Source organism: Dendrobates tinctorius, unplaced genomic scaffold, assembly GCF_039654945.1.
Source record: "Dendrobates tinctorius isolate UK_male_01 unplaced genomic scaffold, ASM3965494v1 ptg000437l, whole genome shotgun sequence".
NCBI classification, from domain to species: domain Eukaryota; kingdom Metazoa; phylum Chordata; class Amphibia; order Anura; family Dendrobatidae; genus Dendrobates; species Dendrobates tinctorius.
The window spans coordinates 369392-396650 of NW_027362100.1; the positions used below are offsets into that span (position 1 = coordinate 369392).

Here is a 27259-nt window from a genome sequence, read left to right on the forward strand (position 1 = left end):
CGCTAAGTGTGACAGTACCTTAAGGGTATGTGCACACGTTGCAGATTAGCCTGCGTAATTATCTGCACAAAATCTGCATTTCTTGGCAGAAACCACAGGTGAAAACGCTTGCTGATTTCATGCGGGATTGAAGCGGATGTCCTGCAGATTGGAATGCGTTTTGGTACCTGCTGTTTATACCAGCTCCCAGCGCGAGCACGCTGGTATCCAGGGTAAACAGCAGGTAACTAAGCGACGCGCGCGCTTAGTTACCCGCGTCCTCGCTGGTCCTGATCGCTGGTGAGTCAGCTTGTTTGACGGCTCACCAGCGATCATGTAGCGACACACCAGCGATCCTAACCAGGTCGTATCGTTGTCGGGATCTCTGGTGCGTCGCTACATGTAACGAGACATTTATTCTTAAGTCCTCGCCGTAGAAGAAGGCTTCTAATGACCAAGTTACTGGCAGTCGATACAGTGCGAACATTCAAGCAAGAAATTTATAATCTTTCTCACCACCTACTAATTAGGTTAAATGGGCGATAAAATAAACACACAAATCTATGTAACATTTATTACAACCATTAAAAAGGCTTTAATTCCTCCGATATTCAGCACAGTACATTATGTAGTAATTCTGCTATTTGCTTTAGACCTAAATGTAAACAAAAAAAAGAAAACAATATTCAGCAGCCTTTGGTCAAACTAATTAATGAGTAAACCTGTAACTGAGTGGTATGAGCATAGTCCTCCTACAATTGGGTAATCTTGAAATGCTTGCATTTTCCATCCACAACCACAGAATCTGTTCAATCACCGCAACCACACCAATTCCTGAGCTGGATCCAAAACAAAGACACAACGTATTCAACATTACAGGTGCCGGGATCTAACAGAACAGAACTTATCAGTGTAAGTGTCCCGATTCCTGAGATGGACCAAGTACGACAGAATTTGTTCATCCCTGCTGTGTATACGGATTACCTGAGCCAGATTTCCAGAATCAGCCGACAGTTGTATTATATTGTGCATGGGCATCAAGATAACGGGTGAAGAACCAGGGAGTCTCCTTGAATAAGTGCTTTGCTTGGAAGGTTTCTTTTCATGGAGTCCAAGTGTACTGGAAGAGGGGACTAGCACATAAGCCATCACAAGTACTATCTTGTCCATTACACGTTTCGCCAGTGCTTCAGCTAGAGGTTTTATTCTCTCCAGGAATTACACGCACGTATTTCCTACCTGACATTAACTGTAACATTATATCACCAGTACTCGCCTCCGCCCTCGAATCCAAACCTTACACAAATAGGTTACGAATGCCATGTGTATGTGCTTGAAGAAAGGGCTTGTATGTTAAATTAAATAGAATAATAATATAATAAGTATCCGGCAGTTATAAGCCTCTTATACTCTTCTCTGAAACCAAATGTCACTTCATGGCTTATATAAAACCCGTAAAATTTCTAGCAGTCTGAACGGCCTTAATTAAGAAGGTTAGAGAACAGTAGGAGTCCCAGAATTCTGTGCTTGTTCCCCGGATGCTTCCTCACTGCCAGGATCATCTGTGGAGGAAAAGACATTTCACAAGTCAGTTGTGTATTCAGAATTACCAACAGTTCTACAGCGACATCCAGGAACAAGGAGGAGCAAGATGCTTGGCCACAGGCCACTTGGAAAAAACATTAATGATCTTCATTTTAATGATCTGGGCCATGAGTGAGGATTTAGAACAAAATAATGATGTAGCACAATAGATATGATAAACAAAAAAGCAACGCTTATTAGATGATAATACAAGAAAATGAAGAATTCAAAAAGTGATTTAGTGCAAAACACTGAAAAAAAATACATATCAAAAAATGTTTATAATTTTGTCAAAGTTTTAGCTGATGAAATGGGGAAAGACCAAATCAAAAAAATTCTTGTCATATAATGGTTAAAATGGGAGAAAAAAAAACTATGGGGTTGAGTGAAGTTTATATGATCATAAAATGATGCAACGTAATATTTTTTAACACTAGTCAGCCATTAAAGGGAAGGTGCTATCAAAATATTATTTTCTTATTGCAGTAAAATATGGAAAATAATTTTAAAAGGTTTGATATTTTCCACTTTGAAACACTAGGGGAAGCAGCTGCAGAAATTTGCCATGAAAACCTAATGTGGTGCTAGCTCACATTACGACTGCAGTAAATATGGGTGGGGTCTGCTCACATGTGTGTGATGTCACTCCTATCCTCCCCTGCTGGGTGTTTGGAAAAGGATAAGGGAGGATGAAGTTGAGGATCACAGTAAGGAGCCATTTTGTTGGTGACTGCAAAGTGATACTGACAAGTAGACAAGTGTCACTGAGGATGGCAGGCAGCATGATTCTGTTAGTGTTGCTCGCCGTATCATAAACTGGGGTTAGATACACAGATTGTATCACGTGCTGCGATTAATCCCAGCATGTTACACTCCACATACCTAATCGCACAGGTCTGAGGCGTACTAGATACACCAGTCTGGGGCGTATCATGCATGACTGGATTAGATATACTGGTCTGAGGCATATCACGCATGATGGGATTAGATACATGGATCTGGGGCCTAACACACAAAATGAGATTAGATACATGGGTCTAATCTACATATTGATATTCTACAGATAACTTGGGGCACGTGGCCGCTCCTATAAACTGGTACATCTGTATATTACCTTCAAAAATAACCTTTATCTTCAAATATATTGACAACAGAGACATTTTTATTTATTTTCTTAAAATTCTCGTATTTTGAGTTAAAATTAATTTTAACAATTAATTTTAATTTAAAAAGTTGGATCGCATTTCTTGCATTGCATTGTCTATTGCTGGCTGTAGGACAGTTAGAAGCTTTGGAGCGGGGCCTACATAGAAATCTTTGGCTCCATAGCCGAAGTTCTAATTGCCAAAGCCAAATAATAATAATAGTCAGGGTCATAGAAGAGCCTAACTTACAACTCTCCAGACTCTACATAGTAATTCTCCTCCTGCTGAAGTCCTAGATTCCTCTTTCATTGCCGCCATAAAAGTATGATGCCAACAAAAGTGCTACCCCCAAACAGTATGATACTCCCATGGTAAATTCCTCCACATTAGCCTCAACATGCACAGTATAATCACCCTACTGTACCCCACCTCCCAAGGCACGGTATGGTGACCTCCACACAACCCTCCACGCAGTATAATGGGCCTACATACAGTATAAAAGCCCTACACTGTGTAGAATGGGCCCATACTAGTCCTCCAAGTAGTGTAATGGCCCCCACACAACCCTCCACACAGTGTGATGGACCCCACACATGCAGAAGGGTATATTTCAAAACTTTGTATCCCTTACAAAGAAATTTTCCTAATAAATTTTATACCAGGCTATTTGCGCTCCCGTAGATGTAGGATCCAAGGCTTCTTATTATCCAAAAAAGGTTTTTAATATATCTCAATAAAAAGCACATACAAGTACAACGCGTTTCGACAGTATAAAAGGCCTTCCTCAGGTATATTGTGAGAAGTGCTCCAAAATTGTGGATAGCTTTATAAGAAGTAGTATTATGCTAAAAAGGGTGTGGACCACTGAAATGAGTTCTTAACACACCCACTATAGAACTGCTAGACAAGTTAGAAATCTACAAGAGGACATGATAGTAAAAGCAAATGCATTATATAAATATATAAAAAACATAATAAAATTTGTTAATGAAGGTCATAAAATTACAATATAATTATATAGCGAATTTAAATGGTTATATGTGACAAATACATTTAAAGGGAATCTGTCACCCTTTTTTTTGGCTTTGCAGCTGCTGGCATAGACACCGGGGGCTTATCTACAGCATTCTGTAATGCTGTAGCTAAGCCTCCGATGTAACCTGAAAGAGAAGAAAAACACGTTATATTATACTCACCGAGGTGGGCGGTCCGGTCCGGCACTTCCCTTCTTCATGCGATGACGTCCTGGGGAGACAGCGGGAGGTCCTGTGCTCCCGCTCATTAGGCTCATGTAATATTCACTGCACCCGCTGTCCATCACCTCGGTGCTGAAACAGTGCCGAGTTGGTAGACAGGGGAGCGGTGCATATTACATGTGCCTGCACTCACCCCCAGTCACTATAGACACTTACCTACTGATGATCGCTCCTGCTCCCAGCTCCCCCGTGGCTTTCCTGTGTCTAGTCTGCTGTCATCCTCCTCCTGCAGGGTGAGCAGCAGCAGCTCATTCAGAAAGCTCATCGCTTCAGGACTTTGCATGATGTGACCATAGGACCTGCGGTCACATGACTCCCAGTGTGCACTGCGAGTCACACATGACCGCAGCTGAGCAGCTCCTATTGGTGAGCAGCAGCTGTGTGTGCCCTGCAGGAGGAGGATGACTCAGCACAGACACAGGTAAGCCACAGGGGAGCTGGCAGCCGGAGCGATCATCAGTAGGTGAGTTAAGGCTGTGTGCACACGCTGCGGATTAGGTGCGGATTCATCAGCGCGGATTTTGTAAAATCCGCAGGTCAAAATACCTGCGGTTTTACCTGCGGATTGCTCTGCGGTTTTTTCATCTCCTCAATGGAGGAGATGGCAAACCGCAGGGGAATCCGCAGAAAGAATTGACATGTCAATTCTTTCTGCGGATTGAAAACCGCAGATAATCCGGGCGGAAAATTCCGCACCATCTGCATTGCGGTTTTTGATTCCCATAGGGAATCATGGTACTGTACACCGCAGCAAAAACTGCTGCGGGTCCGCAGCGACCAAAACCGCTGCGGAACCGCAGCAAAACCCGCAGCGTGTGCACACATCCTAGCTGTTTATTATTTTAGCATGTACTTGCCAGCAGGGAGGAAATATAGGGACAGGGGCCATGTGTGACAGCAGGGGGAAATATAGGGATGGGGGGACAATGAGTGCCAGCAGGGGGGAATATATGAACAATGGGCCATGTGTGCCAGCAGGGGGGGGATTATAGGACCAGGGTGACAATGTGTGCCAGCAGGGGGGATTATAGGACCGGGGTGACAATGTGTGCCAGCAGGGGGGATTATAGGACCGGGGTGACAATGTGTGCCAGCAGGGGGGATCATAGGGATGGGGGGGCTGTGTGAATGCCAGCAGGGGAGAATATAGGGACAGGGGGACAATGTGTGCCAGCAGGGGAAATATAGGGACGGGGGGCCGTGTGCGTACCAGCAGGGAGGCATATAGAGGGGGGCCATGTGAGTGCCAGCAGGGGGGCATATAGTGACTGGGGGGGCTCATATCCAGGATAGGATGGGGGGCTATGTGCCAGCACAAGGGGGCCATGTGCCAGGATGGGGGTTATATAGATACCAGGAGGAGGGACATATATATGATTTGTAAGACGGACACTGGCATTATAAGACACACCTCCATTTAACATAAAAAACCATTTTTTTCTCTTTTTCTTCACCAAATTTGGGGGTGCGTCTTATAATCAGGTGCGTCTTATAAAGCGAAAAATACGGTACATCGAAAAAACCTGTTTTTTTGTTATTTTTATTTATTGTATCCATTTTTTTTTGTTAAGATTAATTTTCTGTCCCCCCTGTGATAATTGTTTTAAGTGGCTGGGGGCAATAATGCCTCTTATAGTTTGTACCCTACGGAACGTGATATTAGGTTTTTCTGGTAGAATTTTTTTCAGATATACAGTGCCTACAAGTAGTATTCAACCCCCTGCAGATTTAGCAGGTTTGATAAGATGCAAATAAGTTAGAGCCTTCAAACTTCACACAAGAGCAGGATTTATTAACAGATGCATAAATCTTACAAACCAAAAAGTTATGTTGCTCAGTTAAATTTTAATAAATTTTAAACATACAAGTGTGGGTCAATTATTATTCAACCCCTAGGTTTAATATTTTGTGGCATAACCCTTGTTTGCAATTACAACTAATAATCGTCTTTTATAAGACCTGATCAGGCCGGCACAGGTCTCTGGAGTTATCTTGGCCCACTCCTCCATGCAGATCTTCTCCAAGTTATCTAGGTTCTTTGGGTGTCTCATGTGGACTTTAGTCTTGAGCTCCTTCCACAAGTTTTCAATTGGGTTAAGGTCAGGAGACTGACTAGGCCACTCGAACACCTTGATTTTTTGCCTCTTGAACCAGGCCTTGGTTTTGTTGGCTGTGTGCTTTGGGTCGTTGTCTTGTTGGAAGATGAAATGACGACCCATCTTAAGATCCTTGATGGAGGAGCGGAGGTTCTTGGCCAAAATCTCCAGGTAGGCCGTGCTATCCATCTTCCCATGGATGCGGACCAGATGGTCAGGCCCCTTGGCTGAGAAACAGCCCCACAGCATGATGCTGCCACCACCATGCTTGACTGTATGGATGGTATTCTTGGGGTCGTATGCAGTGCCATCCAGTCTCCAAACGTCACGTGTGTGGTTGGCACCAAAGATCTCGATCTTGGTCTCATCAGACCAGAGAACCTTGAACCAGTCTGTCTCAGAGTCCTCCAAGTGATCATGAGCAAACTGTAGACGAGCCTTGACATGACGCTTTGAAAGTAAAGGTACCTTACGGGCTCGTCTGGAACGGAGACCATTGCGGTGGAGTACGTTACTTATGGTATTGACTGAAACCAATGTCCCCACTGCCATGAGATCTTCCCGGAGCTCCTTCCTTGTTGTCCTTGGGTTAGCCTTGACTCTTCGGACAAGCCTGGCCTCGGCACGGGAGGAAACTTTCAAAGGCTGTCCAGGCCGTGGAAGACTAACAGTAGTTCCATAAGCCTTCCACTTCCGGATGATGCTCCCAACAGTGGAGACAGGTAGGCCCAACTCCTTGGAAAGGGTTTTGTACCCCTTGCCAGCCTTGTGACCCTCCACGATCTGGTCTCTGATGGCCTTGGAATGCTCCTTTGTCTTTCCCATGTTGACCATGTATGAGTGCTGTTCACAAGTTTGGGGAGGGTCTTAAATAGTCAGAAAAGGCTGGAAAAAGAGATAATTAATCCAAACATGTGAAGCTCATTGTTCTTTGTGCCTGAAATACTTCTTAATACTTTAGGGGAACCAAACAGAATTCTGGTGTTTTGAGGGGTTGAATAATAAATGACCCTCTGAATAAACTTTTCACAATTTAAAAAAAAAATTAAACAAAGAAATAACATTCTTTTTTGCTGCAGTGCATTTCACACTTCCAGGCTGATCTACAGACCAAATGTCACAATGCCAAGTTAATTCCGAATGTGTAAACCTGCTAAATCTGCAGGGGGTTGAATACTACTTGTAGGCACTGTACATCTTTTTTCAATAGATACCAATATTTATTAAGTATCCTCCTAATATCATTATTGTTCCGATTGTATGCTGTTATGAAATTGTATTGCCATCTATTTTTCTTAATTCAATTATTGTTTTGATATATTTCATCCTTTCGATTAAATAAACATTCGTCCTGCGTTTTTTTCAAAATTGTTTCATAGGCACTCAATTAATTTTTTCGGATATTTTTTGTCATAAAATTTTTTAATTAAAATTTTGGACTGTTCAATGTAGTCATCTGTATTTGTATTATTTTTTCTAATTCTATGAAATTGACTGTAGGGAATATTTGTTTTCCACTTTTTATAATGTGCACTGTTGTAATGTACGAAGCCATTACTGTCAGTTTTTTAGTTTTACTAATAATTTCCTTATTTTTATGAGACAATTCCAAATCTAGGAAGTCTATTTTTTCATTATTTATCTTAGCGGAGAATATTATTCCCCACTGACTTCACTGATGAACTGCTCTGCTTTCTCCTGACTTCCCCTCCAAATAATGATCACATCGTCTATAAAGCGACGGTATAGGATTATATGGTTTACATAATCATGTTGGGTGATTGGTGATGAGGACTCGAATAGCCCCATGAATAAATTAGCGAAACTTGGGGCTACCCGTGTCCCCATCGCGGTACCGAGCCGCTGTATGTCTAGCTGTTCCTGAAATTTAAAAACGTTATGTTCATAACATTTTAAACCTTTCAATAGGAATTCTCTTTGGGAGTCCGGCATATCCTTAATACCTTTTAGGTAATGCTCCACTGCTTTTATTCCCAGATCATGCTGGATATTGGAATACAAAGCATTTACATCCATGGTAATAAAAAGAAAATCTTCCTCCCATACAATATTTCTAATTTCATATAGAAGCTGGTTGGTGTCCATAAGATATAAGGGCAAGGTTTTTACTAATTCTTGTAAAAACAAGTCGATGTAATGGGTCAGCTGACTGGTGAGAGAACCAATGCCTGCTATTATTGGCCGACCAGCTGGATTTTTCAGGCATTTGTGTACCTTAGGAAGGTGATAGAATATCGCAGTGTTGGGATTCTTATTTGTCAGGAATTTTTCTTTTTTATTTATATTTTTACCAAAAGCTTCATTAATTAAATCATGATCTTCATCTGTAAATTTTTTGGAAGGATCCGAATTTAATTTTTTATAATATTTTTCATCGGCAAGTATATTATTTGCTTCTTTCAAATATATTTCCCTATCCTGAAGCACTCCCCCCTTTATCAGCCTCCCTTATTACTATTTTGGCATTATCCTTAAGCGTTTTTATGGCACTTCTTTCTTCCCTAGAGATGTTATTTTTATAGCCTTTTATATTTTTGTTTTTAAAATTTTTGGTTTTAGAAAAATAAGATTCTTTAGTAAAATTATTTTTTTCCTCACTCATGTGTCTGAATTCTTTGTTTACCTTTGAAAAAAATGTTTCCAAGTTACTACCCCGATGATGAATCGGGTTGAAATTAGACTGTGGACATACTTCCTTGTGCAAAAAATTATCTTTTTTAGCTGCAGTTTCTTCTTTTTTCTGTTCTAAATCTTGCCCTTCTATATTTTCCATAATGGAAAAATGGCGTGCTATTGTTAATTTACGTATATATTTATTGAGATCCAAAGAAAGGTCAAAGGCTTTTGCTTTTTGTGTTGGGCAAAAACTCGGACCTTTAGAGAGAACCGCTAATTCAGCTTCTGTTGGACAGTATTCAGATAAATTAAAAATCCGGATAGTATTTCTGGTAATATTAGCGTCCTTTATAATTTCTTTTCCTTTTCTATATTCGGCAGTTTTTTTCTTTTTTCTACCTTCTCTGGATCCTCTGGGCCTCCTTTTCTTTTTAGTGATTTTGTGGAGGTTTGCAGGAAATATTTTAGGATAGTATTTATTTCCCCTCCTCAATTCGTTAGCGGTGCTGCTATTTGTGAACCATTCTCGATATTTTACTAGCTGCTGCCGCTCGCCCTGCAGGAGGAGGATGACAGCAGACTGGACACAGGAAACCCATGAGGGAGCTGAGAGCAGGAGTGATCATCAGTAGGTAAGTGTCTATAGTGACTGGGGGTGAGTGCAGGCACATGTAATATGCACCGCTCCCGTCTACCAACTCGGCGCCGTTTCAGCACCAAGGTGATGGACAGCAGGTGCAGTGAATATTACATGAGCCTAATGAGCAGGAGCACAGGACCTCCCCATCCAGCCCACCCCAGCCCCCTGACTCCATGCCAGAGCCGCCCCCCCACTCTATAGCACAGCAGCACACAGATTTGCTTTATAAGACGCACCCCCAAAAGTGCGTCTTATAAAGCGAAAAATACGGTAGTTTGTCTCGACACTTATGTTTGAAGCACAACAAACAATTCAACATAAAAGTTACACCAGTTGAGCAAATTCCGGAGAACTGCTCTAGCCGCACTGATAAATTAAATCGCAAAGAATCCTATTGGATATGGGGACTTTACATCCGGACGGATTAAATGAAGTCATTGAGGGAGTATAAAAAAAAAAATAAGTGTTTTCCAGAACTCTAATTAGCACTGCTTTTATAATCTGTGTTAAATGTATTTTAGTCACATATAACCATTTAAATTCGCTATATTATATTGTAATTTTATGACATTCATTAACAGATTTTATATATTATCTGTTATAATCTAATTTATTATGTTTTTTATATATTTATATAATGTATTTTCTTTTACTATCATTATGTCCTCTTGTAGATTTCTAACTTGTCTAGCAGTTCTATAGTGGGTGTGTTAGGAACTCATTTCAGTGGCCCACACCCTTTTTAGCATAATACTTCTTATAAAGCTACCCACAATTTTGGATCACTTCTCACAATATACCTGTGGAAGACATTTTATACTGTCGAAACGCGTTGTACTTGTATGTGCTTTTTCTTGAGAAATATTGAAAACCTTTTTTGGATAATAGCTTTGGATCCTACATCTACAGGAGCGCAAATAGCCTGGTATAAAATTTATTGGATAACATTCCTATGGTCACTTGGTCTGAGTGACTTACTAGCTACCAGAGATTTGCAGCATACCGACCACAGAAGAAATCCACCTTTGAACACCTAATGGTCCTCAGTGACCTATATGCAAGATATCAAGATTTATAAAAGGTGAGTGGCACCTCTATTCACCTACGATCTAATTATACATTTACATTTAGATCGGTGCGCTTTCTTTCCTACCCTTTTACCAGAAAGAAATTTTCCTAACATCGAAGCCCCTAGATTACCCAAACATTGACCCCATAAAGTATGTTGTCAACAAAAGTGCCCCACAAACACAGTATTATACCCCCACAGTGAATTCCTTCACCGTACCCCTCCACAAGCATAGTGTGATGACCATACTGTACCCTGAACAACTCTGGAAAACCAGTAAATTTAACTTTCCATTTAAAAAAAAAAAAAAAAAATTTATATTTATATATATTATGATATAATATTATGATATAATATATGATATAATATATGATATATGATGATATAATTATGATATAATATATAATATGATATAATATGATATATAATATATATATATATATATATATATATATATATATATATATATATATATCATAGAATCGTAGAGTTGGAAGGGACCTCCTGGGCCATCTGGTCCAACCCCCTGCTCAAAGCAGGATTCGCTAAATCATCCCAGTCAGATGTCTGTCCAGCCTCTGTTTGAAGACTTCCATTGAAGGAGAACTCACCACTTCTCGTGGCAGCCTGTTCCACTCATTGATCACTCTAACTGTCAAAAAGTTTTTTCTAATATCTAATCTGTGTCTCTTCCCATTCAGTTTCATCCCATTGCTTCTAGTCTTTCCTTGTGCAAATGAGAATAAAGTTGATCCTTCTACAATGTGACAGCCCTTTAGATATTTGTAGACAGCTATTAAGTCTCCTCTCAGTCTTCTCTTTTGCAAACTAAACATTCCCAAATCCTGCAACCTTTCCTCATAAGACAGGGTTTGCAGACCGGTCACCATTCTGGTCGCTCTTTTCTGAACTTGCTCCAGTTTGTTGATGTCTTTTTTAAAATGTGGTGCCCAAAACTGGACACAATATTCCAGATGAGGTCTGACCAAAGAGGAGTAGAGGGAAATAATGACTTCACGTGATCTAGACTGTATGCTTCTGTTAATACATCCTAGAATTGCATTTGCCTTTTTTGCTGCTGCATCACACTGTTGACTCATATTCAGTCTGTGATCTATTAGTATACCCAAGTCTTTTTCACATGTGCTGTTGCTTAGCCCTATTCCTCCCATTCTATATATGCTTTTTTCATTTTTATTGCCCAGATGTAGTACTTTGCATTTCTCCCTGTTAAAAACCATTCTGTTAGTTGCTGCCCACTTCTCCAGTTTATTTAAATCTTTTTGAATCCTCTCTCTCTCTTCTCTAGTATTAGCTATCCCTCCTAGCTTTGTGTCATCAGCAAATTTAATCAGTTTACCCTCAATTCCTTCATCTAAATCGTTGATAAAGATGTTGAACAATACAGGGCCCAGGACAGAGCCCTGTGGTACCCCACTTGAGACATTCTTCCAACTGGATGTGCAGCCATTTACGACCACTCTTTGGGTCCGATCACTAAGCCAGTTATGAATCCACCTAACAGTTGCCTTGTCCATTCCATACTTAGTCATTTTTTCAATAAGGATTGTATGAGAGACTTTGTCAAATGCTTTGCTGAAGTCAAGATATACTATATCTACAGCATTTCCTTGATCCACCCAATCAGTGATACCGTCATAGAAGGAAATTAAGTTAGTCTGACATGACTTATTAGTTAGAAACCCATGCTGACTCTGTTTAATCACTTCATTCTTATCCAGGTATTGACATACATGTTGTTTAATAATTTGTTCAAAGATCTTTCCTGGTATAGAAGTCAGACTCACCAGCCTATAGTTGCCTGGGTCCACCTTCTTCCCCTTTTTGAAGATAGGAACAACATTTGCTCTTCTCCAGTCTTCTGGCACTTCTCCTGTTCTCCAAGAATTTTCAAAGATTATGGAGAGGGGTTCAAAAATTTCTTCTGCTATCTCCTTCAGTACTCTGGGGTGTAATTCATCTGGACCTGGAGACTTGAATTCATTTAGGTTAGCTAAGTGTTTCCTCACTATCTTTCTGTTTATAGATATCCTGGATTCTTCTATTCCCTTAATAGGACAGTGAATAACAGTTGATGTTGCATTTCCTTTCTGAGAGAAAACAGATGCAAAATAGGAATTTAAAAGTTCAGCCTTCTCAACATCCTGTCTTACCATTTCATCATTTTCATCCTGTAAAAATCCTATAGCATCTTTGACTTTTCTTTTACTTTTGACATATCCCCAAAATCCTTTATTATTGCTTTTGACATCTCTTGCAAGCCTCAGTTCATTTTCAGCTTTAGCTAATCTGATTTGTGCCCTGCAGGTTCTGCAGACAGTATTATATTCTTCTTTAGATATGCCTCCCTCTTTCCATTTTATAAACATTTTTTTCTTCCTTTTTAGCATGTGCTTAAGTTCTGTGTTCATCCATCCTGGTTTCCTTAAATGCTTCCTATTCTTCCCTCTTTTCGGAATTGTTAACAACTGTGCTTTGAGAATTTCATTTTTCAAGATTTCCCATCCTTCCTGGACATTTTTGTCTTTAAGGATATCCAGCCATTGGATCCCTCCAATTCTCTTTCTGAATCCCTTAAAATCTGCCTTTCTGAAATCTAACCTTGACGTCTGAGTCTTCACAGGTCTTCCACCTCTAGTTATCCAAAATTCTAAAATAGCATGGTCGCTACCTCCTAGGGTCCCAGCCACTTTTACCTCCTCAACCATTTCCTCCCTGTTTATAAGGATTAGATCCAAGGTAGCAGTTCCCCTTGTTTTCTCCCCTACCTTTTGGAAGATAAAGTTGTCAGCAACTATATATATATATATAATTTATACAAAATTAAAAAAAAAAAAAAAAAAAAAAATCGCAGCATCTTCCCTTTAAGAATTCAACAGGCCTGGGCTACAAATCTGGCAATTCTGGAGAATACCAAATAGGCAAGAACTGGTAGATGAGGACTCAGATTATACAGACTCTGCAGTCTTAGGGGTGACTGTGACCTGCATCACTTTTAATGGCATCCTCATTCTCAGGATGTGGATATGGCTGAAAGCTGCGACAAAGTAAAGAGCTATGGACCTGCTCTGCAAACAAGTGAGGGCACTTGTATCTGGAGGCACACGGGGGGAATTATTACTAGGTAGAAGCACCGAGGGCCACTATTACTAGGTAGAAGCACCGAGGGCCACTATTACTAGGTAGAAGCACCGAGGGCCACTAGTACTAGGTAGAAGCACCGAGGGGCACTAGTACTAGGTAGAAGCACCGAGGGGCACTAGTACTAGGTAGAAGCACCGAGGGGGTCTCTGGGGTCTGGGAGTTTCTCCAGGTATGGAGCCAGTCTGTAGTCTCTTTGTAGACTCCGGTACATGGTCAGTTTCTATGAGCTGATGATGTCATTCTTTCACTTAGGTACCTCTCCTGGCCTTCGTCTACCATCTTCCTGATTCTGGCTTTTGACAGGTTGTTGTGATTGGTGTTCTGGTCAGGTTGGGTTACTAGGTAGAAGCACTGAGGGGCACTATTACTATGTAGAAGCACCGAGGGGCACTATTACTATGTAGAAGCACCGAGGGGCACTATTACGATGTAGAAGCACCGAGGGGCACTATTATTATGTAGAAGCACCGAGGGGCACCATTACTATGCAGAAGCACTGAGGGGCACTACTACTACGTGCATGCACATAAGGTAGGAATGCTGGAAAAGAGCTGTGCCATACAGTTTTATGTATTGTGTTCTGCAAAGAGGAGACACGGATAGAAGAAGTCGGCATGATGTTCTTCAACGAATGGAGTTGAGAAAGAGAATCATTGGATTTGTGTGTACTCTATATGTGTATGTATACACACAATCTACAAAATACAACTAGCATCTATTACTCTGTGGTCAGTGTAGGGTGACAGCATTGGTCTTAGTACAGAGGTTTTGATCAGTATAGCAGTATTACACAGTTGCTATGTAGTGGTAATATGTGGGTATTGACTACATTATTTTTCCTTTATAGTAGTATTATCAGCAGTAATGTCGGCCTTCATATCCTAGGTTTTGTTTAGTATGAGAGGAGTGGCAATATTTGAAGAAAGAAAAGGAACGGCATCCAATCCAGGTGAAAAAATAGAAAAAAAAAAAAAAAAATTATTCTGCCATGATACGAAGTTTCGACAAGTATGGTCTTTATCAAACGTCATATCATGGTGGAATAAAGTTTTTTCTATTTTTTTCACATGGATTGGATGCTGTTCCTTTTCTTTTTTACTTGGAGTACTTTGTGTCCAATTGGGTCTATTGACTTGGAGTGTGCATCCTGATGTTTGAAGTGCTGTCGGCTGTCTCTTTTCTAGTGGCAATATTTTCTCCATTTATGGTGATATCATTTGGTAACTATTCTACAGAAATGTATCAGGCACACAAAATCTTATAGTTACTTTGCCTTTGATCGATATAATTGAGGGGTTATTTTTTTAATCTTAGGGGGGATGACTTATCTTTATAGACCCTAGCAATGCTACATCTGCACATCTAAGTAGTATGCGGGTGGTGGGGCACAGGCTGAAAAGTTGCCTTGGGTCCATTAGTACTCTAGTTATCTATATACAGCTCTGGCAAAAATTAAGAGACCACCACATCAAAACCCTGTCATGGGCAGCCCATTCTCCAGACCTGAACCCCATTGAAAACCTCTGGAATGTAATCAAGAGGATGATGGATAGTCTCACAAGCCATCTAACAAAGAACTGCTTAAATTTTTGTGCCAGAAGCAGTGTGAAAGACTGGTGGCAAGCATGCCAAGACGCATGAAAGCTGTTTTTAAAAATCACGGTTATTCCACAAAATATTGGTTTCTGAACTCTTCCCGAGTTAAAACATTAGTATTGTTGTTTCTAAATGATTAACTTGTTTTCTTTGCATTATTTGAGGCCTGAAAGCACTGTTTTTTGTTTTTGTTTTTTTAATTTTGTCCATTTTTCTTTGTCAGCAAAAAAATACAATATTTATTGCTTGGAAATTCGGAGACATGTTGGCAGAAGTTTATAGACTATGTGTATGTGTTCGTATGAAGCCCCGCCCACTCCATATAGCCACACTCCACACGCAAAGCCCCGTATAATATCTAGTGTATATAATATACATTTCATAGGCACATCTTCTTGACCACAACAGGTTACACTTGCCTGTGTTGCCCATAGCAACCAATCACTGAGCATCTTTCATTTCACCAGAGCTATTTAAAAGATGAAAGCGGAGCTGTGATTGGTTGCTGTGAGCAACAGTTTTCCCACTCCACAACACCTCAGCAGACACTGACCAGGTGGGAGAAATCTAGCATGCCCGGGAACATAAGCTCCCCAGAAAGTAGCAGAGAGCACATGACAAATGAATCACCCCCTCCTCTATTACTGCCGCACTCTATTGATACCGGCGTAGAAAATCGCATCATCTGTGGCCGCACACAGAGCCACATTGCCAGGTTACATAACAGCACTTCTCCAGGAACTCCCTGCTCAGCGCCACCAAGCTCGGGACTATGGGATGGAGGATGTGTGATGGGTATATGGGTGCAGGACTATGGGATGGAGGATGTGTATGATGGGTATATGGGCATGGGACTATGGAATGGAGGATATGTATGATGGGTATATGGGCACGTGACTATGGGATGGAGGATGTGTATGATGGGTATATGGGCACGTGACAATGGGATGGAGGATGTGTATGATGGGTATATAGGCACGGGACTATGGGATGAGGATATGTATGCTGGTATATGGGCACTGGACTATGGGATGGAGGATGTGTGATGGATATATGGGCACTGGACTATGGGATGGAGGATGTGTGATAGGTATATGGGTACGGGACTATGGGATGGAGGATGTGTGATAGGTATATGGGTACGGGACTATGGGATGGAGGATATGTATGATGGGTATATGGGCACGGGACTATGGGATGAGGATATGTATGATGGGTATATGTGCACGGGACTAAGGGATGGAGGATATGTATGGTGGGTATATGGGCATGGGACTATGGGATAGAGGATGTGTGATAGGTATATGGGCACTGGACTATGGGATGGAGGATGTGTGATGGGTATATGGGCAATGGACTATAACATAGTAACATAGTTAGTAAGGCCGAAAAGTATTAAGTTACGTACCGGTAACGGTATTTTTCGGAAGCCCATGACAGCACCACGAGAGAGGGGATCCGCCCTATAGGAACAGGAAACCTACAGATACAAAAAGGGCGGCACCTCTCCCACGCATCAGTTGGATTACAGAGCTTGAGAGGCTACCATGGTTAGTACACAACATATGATATATACAACCTATCTACCCTATTTACCAGAATTATTTTATACCATCTCCCACATAAGGTGATTTTATGAACAATCTTCTAAAGGAGTGCACCCCTATACGTGAACAAGGGAGGGAACTAAGGGTGCTGTCATGGGCTTCCGAAAAATACCGTTACCGGTACGTAACTTAATACTTTATTCGGACTCCCATGACAGCACCACGAGAGAATTACAGAGATGTAAACTAACTTAGGGAGGGACTACAGCCTGCAGCACCCTTAGCCCGAAGGTGAGGTCTGAGGAGGCACCCATGTCTAACCGATAGTGGTTAAAAAAGGTGGAAGGAGATGACCAGGTGGCCGCCTTACATATTTGATCAATAGATACTCCAGCTCTTTCCGCCCAGGATGATGCCATGGCCCGAGTGGAATGTGCCCTCAGATTCTGTGGAGCTGGGCCGCCACCTGCTGTGTAGGCAAGAGAGATAGCCTCCCTAATCCACCTTGCTAATGTGCGTTTTGATACTCTGTATCCTTTCCTGGGACCTTGGAAGGATAGGAATAATGCGTTCTCCTTCTTCCAAGGATCCGTGGCTGCTAAATATGTCAGTAAGCATCTCCTAATATCTAACGCCTGGAGTTTCTGCTCTTTAGGGTTGGTTGGATTAGGGAGGAAGGAAGGTAGAACTATCTCCTGTGTCCTGTGGAATTGTGCTGCTACCTTGGGAAGGTATGCTGGATCTGGCCTTAGGATTACCCTATCCTGTAAGAACTCTGTGTAAGGGGGCAATCTGGAAAGTGCCTGTATATCGCTCACCCTACGTGCAGATGTTATTGCTACCAGAAATGCTGTCTTAAGAGATATAATCTTTAGTGAGGCGGAATCTAAAGGTTCAAACGGACTTTCCATCATGGCTGTAAGGACTAGGTTTAAGTCCCACGGCACGCATCTGTCTTTGTGTATAGGTCTCGATCTGGCCGCTGCTCTGATGAACCTTGCTACCCAATAATCTTTTGCAATATCACCTGCAAACAGGGCCCCTAAGGCTGAAACTTGTACTTTTAGCGTACTTGTGGAGAGACCCAATTCGAAACCTTTCTGGAGAAATTCCAGAATATGTTTCGTGGGAATTCCGTCTCTGATGTCAAAGTGAAAGGTGGACAGGAAGCGTTTCCAGGTCCTAGCATAGATATTAGTGGTAGTTAATTTTCTGCTTTTTAGGAGGGTGTCAATTAAGTTCTTGGAGAACCCTCTATCTTTTAATAGTGACCTTTCAAATACCACGCCGTCAAATGAAGTCCCGCTACTTGTGGGTGGCTGACTGGTCCCTGGTAGAGGAGATCCGGAAGGTTCGGCAGTACCCAGGGATCGCCTACCGACATGGTCCTCAACCACGCGAACCAGGTCCTCCTGGGCCAAAAGGTGGCAATCAGTATGACTTTTGCCCGATCCTCTCTGATCTTCCTGACTACCAGAGGAAGAAGATTCAATGGTGGGAAGGCGTATGCCAGAGAAAAGTCCCATCTTATCAGGAGGGCATCCACCACCAGGGGATTTTCCCTGGGGTTCAGAGAGCAGAACAATCTTTCTTTTCTGTTTTTTCTGGTGGCAAAGAGGTCTACCTCTGGCTGACCCCATCTGCGGACAATCTGGTGGTAAATATCTTTGTTCAAAGCCCATTCTCCTTGTCTTAGAGCCTTGTGGCTTACAAAGTCTGCTCTTACGTTGTCCTTTCCGCTGATGTGGAGCGAGGTTAAAGATAGACAATTTCTCTCTGCTATCTGGAGGAGCCGTTCTGTTATCTGCATCAGAGCGCTGGAGCGGGTCCCACCTTGGTGGTTGACATATGCTACCGCTACCTGGTTGTCCGAGTGTATCCTCACATGATGGCCCTGTAGGTAGATAATGAGTTTCTTGACTGCCCGTTCTATCGCCAATAGCTCTCTCTGGTTGGATGAGATATCAGAATCAGAATCCCACTGTCCCTGTAACACTATCCCCATATGGGCTCCCCAACCGAAGGAACTTGCGTCTGTGGTTATAATACGGGTTATCTGTGTTATCCAGGGCACCCCTGACGCTAGGTTCTCGCTATCAAGCCACCATCTCAGTGATGTAACAGTTGAGGGGCTTAGCCACATCCGACCTTGTAAGAAGCCTCCAAGGGCCCTGCTATTAACCAAGACGTCGTTTTGAAGGGGTCTGGTATGGAACTGTGCCCACCTTACTGCTGGGATGCACGACGTTAGAGAGCCTAACAGGGACATGGCCTGTCTGAGGGTCATAGATGGATTATCAATTGCCCGAAGAACCTGCTCCTGTATCTTTTGTAATTTATCTAGTGGCAGCAGGCACCGCTGAGTCTCTGAATTTAGTACTAACCCTAAAAATTTCTGTATTTTTAAGGGCTGGAGTCGGGATTTCTCGTAGTTTAAAATCCTTCCCAGGTTTTCTAACCTGGATCTAGCTTTTTCTATCTGGGATTTACAATGACCCACCGATTTTCCTACAATCAAGAAATCGTCTAAATATGGAATGATTAAGACGTCAACCTCCCGTAAGTGAGCCATAACTTCGGCCACTATCTTTGTAAAAACCCTGGGTGCTGCTGAGAGACCAAAGGGAAGGGCTCTATACTGAAAATGACGCACTGTGCCCTCTACTGAAACTGCCACCCTCAGGAACTGCTGGAAGTCTGTATGGATAGGTACATGATAGTACGCGTCTTTCAAATCTATGACTGCCATAAAACAACCTTTAAACAATATTTTTATTGTTGTATTAATGGACTCCATTTTGAATGTTTGATTAATCAAAAACTCGTTAAGGGAACGAAGGTTTATAATCGTTCTGAATGTGTTATCAGGTTTCTGGATTAGAAACAGGGGAGAGTAAAACCCTCTTCCCCTTTCAGCTTCTGGAACCTCTACCAGGACATTTTTCTGGCATAGGCTCAAGACTTCCGCTTCTAAAGCCGCTTGTTCGAGATGAGAAGATCTTAAGGGGGTTAGTTTAAAGGTGTCCCGCGGGATCTGGGTAAATTCCAACCTAAGCCCGGTGGATATTACCTTACGCACCCAGTCACTATTCGTAATCTGTGACCATGCCGGGAAGAAGGATGACAGTCTACCCCCCACGGGAACTGCTAGTCATTGATTTGGTCTCTTTTGATCTCTCGACGAGCGTGTGAACATATAGCCCATACCTCGTCTCCTTCTGTCTTCCCATCTGGGCCGATCTCTAATAGGCGAAGAGTTGCGCCTTCTCCCCTGGCCAAATCTCCTTCTACCAAATGGACGACGGTAGGACGCTGACGAAAGGTTTGGGAATCTTTTCTTGTCGTCCCCCGCCTTCTCAAGCAGCTCGTCTAGGACAGTTCCAAACAAATATTCGCCCTCACATGGAATCGCACAGAGCTTTGCTCTGGACTGGATGTCTCCCTGCCAGCACTTTAGCCACAGGGCTCTGCGAGCTGCATTAGAGAGACCTGCTGCTCTGGCGGCCATTATCACTGCATCCGCTGAGGCATCTGCTAGGAAGGCTGCTCCCTCCTGGATGGTCGGTAGGGCCCCAAGAATTGTCTGTCTTGATGTACCCTGTTTTAGTTGTGACTCCAACTGGTCCAACCAGACCATCATGGACCTGGCCGTGCACGTTGAAGCCACTGCTGGTCTTAAGGACCCGGCCGCCATCTCCCAGGTGTTTTTCAGGAAAGTATCAGCCTTCCTGTCTAGGGGATCTTTAAGGGATCCCATGTCCTCAAAGGGGAGCGAGGATTTTTTTGATGCCTTTGCAATGGCTGCGTCTAATTTGGGGGCTCTGTCCCAAGAACTTACTGCCGGATCGTCGAAGGGGTATCTTCGTTTGAGGGCTGGTGGTAGCGACCCTCTTTTGTCCGGTTTTTTCCACTCTCTGTGGATCAGATCCTGTATCTTTTGATTTAACGGAAAGACTCTCCGCTTCCTCTGTTCCAGCCCACAGAACATGACATCCTGCATGGACAAATGGGGCTTAGGCTCCTCTACCTCCATTGTCCCTCTGACTGCTTTGACCAGCTTGTCTACCCGGTCAAGAGGCAGACAAAATCGCCCCGAGTCCTCTTCTCCTGAGGAGGACGAGGGAGATGAAGCCTGGGAGTCTCTGCTTTTTCTCCACTCTACCGAGGAATCAGACTCCGCCGGGACCTCGCCCCTTAGACTTTGCGGCTGGGACAAGGACTTTAGGGTTTCCCTCATTTCTGCCCTGACAATGTCCTTTAAACTCGCCGCTACTGCGGGCGACTCTTCTGCCACCGTCTGCTGAATACAGGGGGGGCACAATCTTTTGAGGCACGCGTCCGGTAATGGGCATGCACAGAGTGCGCATTCCCTATGTTTATTTTTACTTGTAGCTTTTTTCCCCTAGAAAAGAAAACAGAAGGGGGGTCCCGTCACTGAGTGAACTTTCACGAAGATCACTTACCAGTGCCACAATCAAGTACCGGAGAATGAGGGGGATTTCTTTCGGTCGATGCTCATGTCTGCCTGGAGGAGCTCTTACGAGTGGACTGGTCACTTCGTCCCGTATTACTGTCACGGGACACTTTCTTTTTCTGTTTGACCTGCCGAAGGTCATCCAGGGGCGGCAGTGATGTTTGCCGCTGCTGTCGCCCTTGCTTCTGCCGCTGCTGCTGCTCTCGATCACTCTCCATTACCACTGCTGCTGCTGTACACTGCTGCATGTAGTAATGTGGCCAAGGCAAGGTACCCTGCCAGGGTCCCGCCTAAATACCCCTCCTCCGGTCAGCAGTATCCATGCCGCGCCCCTCCCCCCCTTTAACGGGGCTCCCTACCCCAGCTGGCGCCGGACCCGGTGCCATCGGTGTTTCCGATGGGCGCCGCCATTTTGGAATCCTCGCACATGCGCAGTGGCGCGCTGACCCGGAAGCGCATCCTCCGCCCGCCCCCTGACGTCACCGCTACCCCGGGAAACACCGGAAGTCACGCGGGACGCCCCGGGAGCCCCGGAAGCAGCGCCACCCGGTCGCAGCCCCCTGCACAACGCTGCCGTCGTACCTGCGCCGCCGGAGCCGGGAACCCCCGGGGGGAATATACTTACCGGCGGCGGCCTAATTCCGGAGACGGACATCCTCCGGACGCCGCTCCCTGCTGCACACGCCACCGCCGTGACACCCATCCTGGGCCACCGTGGCGTCCTCCAGGAGATCCGCACCAGGCCGAGGTAGGAGACCCCCTCGCTACCGGTATCGGCTGGCCGGCCTGGGATCCGGTTCTTCTGTAGGATCCCGTCCCCTCAGGAACAGGAAACCAACTGATGCGTGGGAGAGGTGCCGCCCTTTTTGTATCTGTAGGTTTCCTGTTCCTATAGGGCGGATCCCCTCTCTCGTGGTGCGGTCATGGGAGTCCGAATAAAAAGACATTAGTCCATCCAGTTCAGCCTAAAAAATTCTGGTCAGAATAAATCCCCAGATCTACGTCCTTCTAAAGAACCTAAAAATAACTGTAAGATACAATATTGTTACGCTCCAGAAGACTTCCAGGCCTCTCTTGAACCCTTCGACTGAGTTCGCCATCACCACCTCCTTAGGCAGGGAATTCCAGATTCTCACTGCCCTAAGAGTAAAGAATCCTCTTCTATGTTGGTGGAAAAACCTTTTCTCCTCCAGACGCAGAGAACGCCCCCTTGTGACCGTCACCTTCCTTGGTATAAACAGATCCTCGGAGAGATATTTGTATTGTCCCCTTATATACTTATACATGGTTATTAGATTGCCCCTCAGTCGTCTTTTTTCTAGACTAAATAATCACAATTCTGCTAATCTCACTGGGTATTGTAGTTCCCCATCCCCTTTATTAATTTTATGTGATGGAGGATAATCATTATAATTTGTTATAACTAACCACAGTTAGTTACTATGCCCGGGCAAAGCCGGGCTCTTTATATTAGTAATTTAGTCACTTTTTTTTTTTTCTTTTTAAGGGGGGAGATTGTCAGGGGGTGGGTGTTTTTTTTTTTTGTTTTTCCTGTTGGCCAGATTCACTTGAAACTGCCGAGACCCTTATATAGGGAAGTGGGTTTTTTTGGTCGTTCTTTGACTGAATGTAATAGAAAATCATTAAGCTCTATATTTAAAATATTTCACTGTCTCCCTTCAAGAAAAATCAGATTACAGTAGCTTGTATTCTGCAAATGTGATCTGCATCCCGATCATCTGTAACCCACAAATTCAAAAAACCTATTTCACACTCCCCACACAGCAAGTGGGCCTGTGTGCTCTCAGGCTGGGCTTTGGCTCTAATCAGGCCCTGGACCCCATTATTGTAGGTCTACACACATTCATCAACTATAAGCACACCCGGTATTCATGGAATCCATTTTTATCTGCCAGCCTTTTCCCATTTTATCATGGGAAATATTAATACACATGCACGTGACTATTGTAACCTAACAGTACCAAAGGGTCAGCAGTATTATGAAAGCCTCATTAACATTTTTAGAATATTACAAGACACCTCATCCAATTATTTTGAGCTGGACGGTTAAAGTTAATTGGAACATTAAAACTTCCCGTAAACCCATACTCTAATGGAGTCATTTGGTTTTACTTACCGCTCACTAGTCAGGCCTATAAATCTTGCTAGCAGCTTTCAAAGATTTTATGAAGCGGTAGGGGAGGCAGTTAAGCAGCAGCCCAAGGGCACCAATGGAAGCCGTAGTTAGATTCCCTAATGACCAGCTGTTTGCAGAGACTCTTTGCTTTATTTTGAGGTGGAGGCCCCAGCAGGAGACCACCCCTTCAGTGAGGACCATATGGTCTGATAGGTCATAAATAAAGGGGTTGTCTTAATGAGTCAATCCCTTTAAGTAAAGTAATAATTCTACATTGGAGCTAGTACATATCATCTAAGCAAACAATCTACAATTTGAACATTGCTGTTAAGGTCCAGGAACACAAAACAGTCTCTATAGCCACATACCCATTTTGTTAGGGGTTGATAAACGTCATTTGCTAACAAGGCTGGGGCGACAAGACGACTTTGGCTGTAACACAGCTTGTGAGGCCAAATATTGAGGCTGCATGACAACTCGCATGGTACTGTGATATCAACAAAAAAATACTAAGGGTCCTTACTGTTAGCGATTGGTTCCCGCATCACGGTACCCTGCGGGCCCAAAAGCCACCCAATTCTTTTGCATTATGCTGCAATGTCACAGCGGCACACAGCAATCTTTGGCCGACTGATTTGTCTCGCAGTCAAAGCCACCGTGTACCCCCCAGCCTAATGAATATTTGTTTTTCAGGATTATTACAGAACACAAAAGTCATTTTAAGCGCACAATGACATATGAAACCAAATCTGAAGGACAAGCCGGGTTATCTGAATATAAAATGGTGTTCTTATTCTGATTTCCCAAAGGTCAAGCATATATCATTGCATACTGGTAGATTAGCGCTACCAAGAACTCTAAATAGGAAATGTGCCAAAAAAGAACGTATATATCTCGATTTATGAAATCATCTTATTTGATCCTGTTCTGGCTCGTATTACAATTTAGACTGAGAAATATGTAAAGAAATTGTAGTTTCTTCTTGCCTCAGGAGATATCTCCTCCTCCATGTCCCTACACCAGGAGCATCCCCCCCCCCTCTGCAGTAGGACAAAATGTCAATATAGGGGTTGTCCAGTCTTCAGCTACAAGTCTGCAGTCACACTATATGACTGCAGATTTGCACATCCTCACATTCTCCGATGCTGTCATGTGACCACAAGTGTGCTATTTCCTACTTCCAGCCACATTCTGATGGGCGCAGCCTCGCTCAATGAAATTCCGGAAACACTCTAGTCGGAATGTGCCCGGGAGTCTGCATATTGCATACTTGAGATCACATGACAGCCCGCTCCCGATGCTGGAGAATCCTCACAGTGTACAGAGCACGTGATGTGAGAACTCACAAGTCTGTATTCACATGACTGAGTGACTGCAGACTTGTAGCTTAAGATCGGACAAACCGTTTTAGTCTTCCACTAAGCCCGACTCCGTTTTCTAGGCAAAATGTTACAGATCAGAAAGAGATTATTCAATATGTTCTCCGGAGGATTTCTTCAAGATTGTGTCTGAAATACAAAACCCCACAATTCTGTTATTATTTTTTGGGTTTTGGCTTTATGGCGTTCAAAAATGACTCATTCTCCAGGTCAGTGCGATTACAGCGATGCCAAGCTTGCATATTTTTATTTTATATTTATATTTAAATCAGCTGAGCTGTGTGAAGGCTTATTTTTGTGTGTGATGGTTTTATTGATACCAATTTGGTGCAGATATATCATGTTTTCATTAAATTTATTTAAGGAAGAGTGGGGACCAAAAGATTATTGTAATTACTTTTATATTTTGCCAGTCTAGGATTTTCCAGATGAGGGGATACCAATTATGTTTTTCTTTACTTGTAATTGGGGAATGGGGAGAGGGGCAATAGTCAAATTATTATTTTATATTTATTTTTTAAATTTCTACTTTGTTTTCTCATACCCCTACAGGACTTGAACCTGCAATCAATTGCTTATATTATACAGCTCTGGCAAAAAATAAGAGACCACCACATCAAAACCCTGTCATGGGCAGCCCATTCTCCAGACCAGAACCCCATTGAAAACCTCTGGAATGTAATCAAGAGGATGATAGATAGTCACAAGCCATCAAACAAAGAAGAACTGCTTACATTTTTGCGCCAGAAGCAGTGTGAAAGACTGGTGGCAAGCATGCCAAGACACATGAAATCTGTGATTAAAAATCATGCTTATTCCACAAAATATTGATTTCTGAACTCTTCCTGAGTTAAAACATTAGTATTGTTGTTTCTAAATGATTATGAACTTGTCTTCTTTGCATTATTTGAGGTTTGAAAGCACTGGGGTTTTTTTGTTTTTTTTAATTTTGACCATTTTTCTTTGTCAGAAAAAAAATACAAAATTTAGTGCTTGGAAATTCGGAGATATGTTGTCAGAAGTTTATATACTAAAAGAACAATTTACATTTTACTCAAAAATATACCGTATTTTCCGCTTTGTAAGACGCACTTTTTTTCCCCCAAAATTGAGGGGAAAAAGGGGGTGCGTCTTACAAAGAGGATATACATTTGCACTGCCACTGAGGGTACTTGCCGCGGCACTCTGTGCCCTGATGCTGCCGCTGCGCTGTCCGCCACCGCCGCGCTCCTGTCCACCGGTGGTTTCTTCCGCCCCACCGCCGCCGCCGCGCTCTGTCCCGTTCAGCGTGGGGGGGTCTCTGTCGCTCCATGCCTGCTTTCTTCCTGGAAAATGGCCGCCGCGCATGCGCAGACGGACATCTCGGCATTGAAATCTCGGGAGATGAGATTTCAGCGCTGAAATCTGCGGCCATTTTCCAGGAAGAAAGCAGGCATGGAGCGACAGAGACCCCCCCACGCTGAACGGGACAGAGCGCGGCGGCGGTGGGGCGGAAGAAACCACCGGGGGACAGGAGCGCGGCGGTGGCGGACAGCGCAGCGGCAGCATCAGGGCACAGAGTGCCGCGGCAAGTACCCTCAGAACGGGACAGAGCGCGGCGATGGCGGCAAACACCGGGGGGTACCTATAAAGAGATAAATCAGATAAACTGAACATATGGAATTGGTCTCTTAATTTTTGCCAGGGCTGTATATTATACTAAATCACATTATTATAGTATATAGTGATATATCGCAGGAGGAGCTGTTCAGATTCAAGTACAGGTTTTCTAAGAAATTTTGTAGGTTATTCAATCTGTGCGCGCAGATGTCGCCGATATCGGACCACCCGTAGGACTCCTAATCCCAGAATGAACAGAAATTCAATACATAAAATACAAGTTATAATGAATCTTTTCCTACAAACCAATACATAATAGAAATATCAAATCAATCTACTCAGTTCCTCTTGTTCAATGACATACTGTCTATAGATTATACAGCATTTCCAAGCTGACAGGTTATTTTGTAATAAATACTTTTTTTTTTTAACTAGAAAAGTGTGTATAATGTAATTTTTTCCCACATTTCTCTATGAAGGCTGGAAAAGAAACTTCCCCTTAATGTTTACACGTTCAAATAACTATTCTCTTAACAGAGTTTATCCATACCTGCACTTTATAGTGGATTGGTTACCAGATTTCACAACACTAACTATATACAGTACGTTATGAAATAGATCTCTTACACGTGAGGAGTCTGGTGTACTTATACTGAAAATCCAAGTAAGAATCCATTTGGAACGTTTACCCGACAATTGTTAAAATTAACATTTTAGGGGTCCTGCTGGACTCATAACGTGCTCATTCTAACATCAACAATATATAAACCACATTGATTGTCAAAGCTAGTTTACCTGTCTCCTCAGGTCCAAGAGAACCTTCTAATAAAAGTATACAGTTTACAGTGTGAAATCTGGCGACAGATCGACTTTAAGCATTTCTCTCTTCTGTCTGGTCATTTTTCTTTTTTTAGCCTGTGGATGACATAACTGATACCAAGCTGTGCATTCATGAT

The 27259-nt window shown here is 43.0% G+C and overlaps 1 protein-coding gene across 1 annotated transcript in view; it reads right to left on the bottom strand.

Moving 5' to 3' along the window:
• Positions 1–539: 539 nt before the first annotated feature.
• The window catches only part of LOC141077346 (E3 ubiquitin-protein ligase RNF149-like), a 50137-nt gene continuing 23417 nt past the window's right edge, over positions 540–27259 (bottom strand). The window contains exon 3 of the mRNA XM_073564228.1: positions 540–1541. Within this exon, the coding sequence (XP_073420329.1) occupies positions 1474–1541 (68 nt within the window). The 3' untranslated portion in view covers positions 540–1473. The remainder of the gene's footprint in view (positions 1542–27259) is intronic.